The sequence below is a fragment of the Nicotiana tabacum genome, chromosome 11 (genome assembly GCF_000715075.1).
Source record: "Nicotiana tabacum cultivar K326 chromosome 11, ASM71507v2, whole genome shotgun sequence".
NCBI lineage: Eukaryota > Viridiplantae > Streptophyta > Magnoliopsida > Solanales > Solanaceae > Nicotiana > Nicotiana tabacum.
In genome coordinates this window covers 76793196-76796999 of record NC_134090.1, presented here as the reverse complement: position 1 = coordinate 76796999, position 3804 = coordinate 76793196, and the positions used below count along the sequence as shown (strand labels likewise).

Here is a 3804-nt window from a genome sequence, read left to right as displayed (position 1 = left end):
TCACGAGAAGAATTATCCGACTCATGATCTTGAATTAGCAGCTGTGGTGTTTGCGCTTAAGATCTGGCGCCATTATTTGCATGGGGTGCATGTTGACATTTTTACAGATCACAAGAGTCTCCAGTACATCTTCAAGTAAAGAGAATTAAATCTACATCAGAGAAGGTGGCTCGAATTACTTAAATATTATGATGTTGATATCCTCTATCATCCGGGGAAAGCAAATGTTGTAGCTAATGCTCTCAGTCGGCGTTCTATGGGAAGCTTAGCTCATGTTGAGGCAGACAAGCGAACTATGATGAAGGAAGTCCACTGCTTAGCAAATCTAGGAGTTCGACTTTTGGACTCCGAAGATGGTGGCATTGTTCTCCAAAACAAGGTTGAATCCTCCTTAGTAGCCGAAGTGAAGGAAAAACAGTTTAGTGATCCCTACTTATTGCAACTGAAGGAGGGAATTCACAAACACAGGACTACGGCTTTTGAACAAGGGGGAGATGATGGTACTTTGAGGTATAGAGGCAGACTATGCGTTCCAGACGTAGATGGGCTCAGAGAGAAGATTATGTCAGAGCCCACAATTCCAGGTATTCTATTCACCCAGGTTCCACAAAGATGTATCATGATCTTAAGGAGGTTTATTGGTGGAACGATATGAAAAAGAATATAGCAGATTTCGTGGCTAAGTGTCCAAATTGTCAACTGGTGAAAGTCGAACACCAGAGACCTGGCGGTTTAACCCGGAATATAGAAATTCCCGTCTGGAAATGGGAGATGATAAACATGGACTTCATAATAGGTATACCTCACTCGTTTCGGAAGCATGATTCGATTTGGGTGATTGTAGACCGACTTACCAAGTCAACTCACTTCTTACTAGTGAAGACTACAGATTCAGCCGAGGATTATGCCAAGTTGTATATTAAAGAAATTTTCTGATTGCATGGGACTCCTTTGTCCATTATCTCAGATCGTGGTGCCCAGTACACAACGAACTTTTGGAAATCCTTTCAGAAGGGATTGGGCACAAGGGTGAACCTAAGCACCGTTTTTCATCCTCAGATAGATGGCCAGGCGAAACGCACCATTCAGACTCTTGAGGATATGTTGAGGGCGTGTATTATCGATTTTAAAGGTAATTGGGACGATCATCTACCTCTCATTGAGTTTGCTTATAATAACAACTATCACTCTAGTATCAAGATGGCACCGTACAAAACTCTGTATGGGCGAAAGTGTAGATCACCAATTGGTTGGTTTGAAGTCGGAGAAGCGGAGTTGTTAGGACTCGATTTGGTCTATCAGACTATGGAGAAAGTCAACTTGATACAAAGGCATTTGAAGACGGCTCAAAGTCGCCAAAAGTCCTATTCGGACGTGCGACATAGAGACTTAGAGTTCCAAGTTGATGATTGGGTGTTTCTAAAAGTATCGCCCATGAAAGGCGTTATGAGATTTGGGAAGAAGGGGAAGCTTAGTCCTCACTATATTGAGCTATATAAAATCATGCGAAGGATCGGACAAGTGACTTATGAGTTAGAATTGCCACAAGAACTAGCTGCTGTACACCCAGTGTTTCATGTGTCTATGTTGAAGAAATTCACGGGAGACCCGTCACTTGTGGTTCCTATAGAGATTATAAGGGTTAAAGACAGCTTGTCTTACGAAGAAATTCCAATGGCTATTCTTGATCGTCAAATCCGCAAGCTGAGAACTAAGGAAATTGCTTCAGTAAAAGTGCTTTTGAGGAATCAAAAGGTTGAAAAGGCTACATGGGAAGCCGAAGAGGACATGAAGTCCAGATATCCCTATTTCTTTTAATAGCAAAAGGAAAATGTGGAAGGTAATTACCTTTCCATATGGAAAGTGAGGTGCATAAGATTTGACAAAATCGACTAAGTTTGTAGAAGGTCCGTCTTCCAGAAGGGTTTAGTAAAAAAGTGTAAGGAATTTGGGAAACCTCAAATCATAAAAGTTTCAGGCCTTTGAAATAGCTTTCCAACGATATATTGTGAAGCCCAAACAGAGCTCTGTACAAAAGGTTATGCCCGTTCTGTAAAACGGTTGCGAGGCAGTGTTCCTGCTATTTACCGCAATCGGGCCGTAGTGGTGGACTTGGGGAGTCATTCTTTTATCCCTATTTCGTCCCCCACAGCCTCAAAACATAAAAACTTTCTCTGGAAAGGAAAGCTCTAAAAAACCTAACTCCTTAATGGTCCCTTCACCACCCAAGGTAAGTTCTAATAGTGATTCTAAGTTAATTTCAGTTTCCCAACACCTTATTAACATGGGTAAACCCTCCATAACATTAGATATTCGATTGGGACATCATTGTTGAGAGAAGAAACCTTAGAACTCGAATTCAAGGGGATTGAACTTCAAAAAGGTAATGTCTTCACCCTCTAATTGATTCTAGCATTGGGTTTATAATTATAGACTCTAGTTCATGACATATGAGTTGATGGGTTTGATAGAAAAGTATGAACGATTATAGGTTTGGAGTATTGATTATTGGTTAAAGGTGTTGTTTACCTTATAGGTGATAAAGAATAATGATGATTATAACCGTTTGAGACTTTAGAATTTATCTAGGAACAAGAGAATAGGTTATTGGGTGTAGAGATACCATTAATAAGGATACCATTAATAATGACTATGAAGCTTTATTCTCACTAAGTGTTTGATAAGATGCTTAAGTGACCAAAACATGAGCATCATAGCTAATATGGAATCCTTTTGACTTGTATTGCTATAGATTAAAATCGAAAGAATTGACAAACATTGTATTACGCTCAAGAGCAGGAAGTTAAGGTATGTGAGGCTAACTCTCTATGTTTGGGAATGTTAATAATTCCCCATACACTATGGTGTTCTTACAATGTTATCAATTGCCTCAGTAATTTAGTTTAGCCTAGCTTCTTGAATAGTTGTAGAATATCTATTCTCTAGTTTCATAACTCGTTCATGACTTTCATTCTGAATGTTGTGAGCTCAGTGCGTATTTAATATAGACTTGGGTTTAATGCCCCCGAGTCTTAATATAGATTACTCAGTATGCCATAAATAGTTGAAGTTTCAGTGTTCATAATCAGTTCAAGAATACATGTCTCAGTCTAGTCCTATTCAGTATTCCAGTATTATGTAACTCAGTGTGATCCAGTATTCCAGTATTATGTAACTCAATGTGATTCAGTATTTCACTATCATATATTGCAGTATGATTCTCAGTTCCTGATTTTAAATCCCTGAATGTTGAACACTTGTATTTGGGCCTGAGGCCGCAGTTTATGCTTTATGCATTTTTGGGCCTGAGGCTGCAGTTTATGCTTTATGCATTTTTGGGCCTGAGGCCGCAGTTGTGCACACACACACACACACACACACACACACACACACACACACATATATTGGGCCTGAGGCCATAGTTTAATATTCAGATAAACAAGTTGTTCATTATTCAGAAGAAGGAGTATTCATAACCTTACTCCTATGTTTTACATGCTAGTGCAATTCAAATGTACTGACGTCCTTTTTTGCCCGGGTCCTGCATCTCGCGATACATGTAATGATTTAGAGGTTGACGATTCTACTTGGTAGGACATCTCGTATCAGCTATTGGTGAGCCCCAATCTTTCGGGGCCTTGTCCCTCTTCTTTTTTTTCCGGTCCTTATAGTATTTCAGTTAATAAGGTATACCGGGGACCTTGTCCCGGTAAACAGTTAGCATTTTCAGTATTCTTTAGAGGTTTCGTAGACTATAATCCAGTCAGTAAGATATTAGCAGGCTTTCACGTGTTAGCCTTATCG

General features: G+C 39.7%; 1 protein-coding gene across 1 annotated transcript; it reads left to right on the top strand.

The window, feature by feature from the left end:
• The first annotated feature begins 1200 nt into the window (after positions 1 to 1200).
• On the top strand, positions 1201 to 1818 carry LOC107759789 (uncharacterized). Its single transcript, XM_016577800.1, has one exon. The coding sequence runs from the start codon at positions 1201 to 1203 to the stop codon at positions 1816 to 1818; it is 618 nt and encodes a 205-aa protein (XP_016433286.1).
• Positions 1819 to 3804: the final 1986 nt, after the last annotated feature.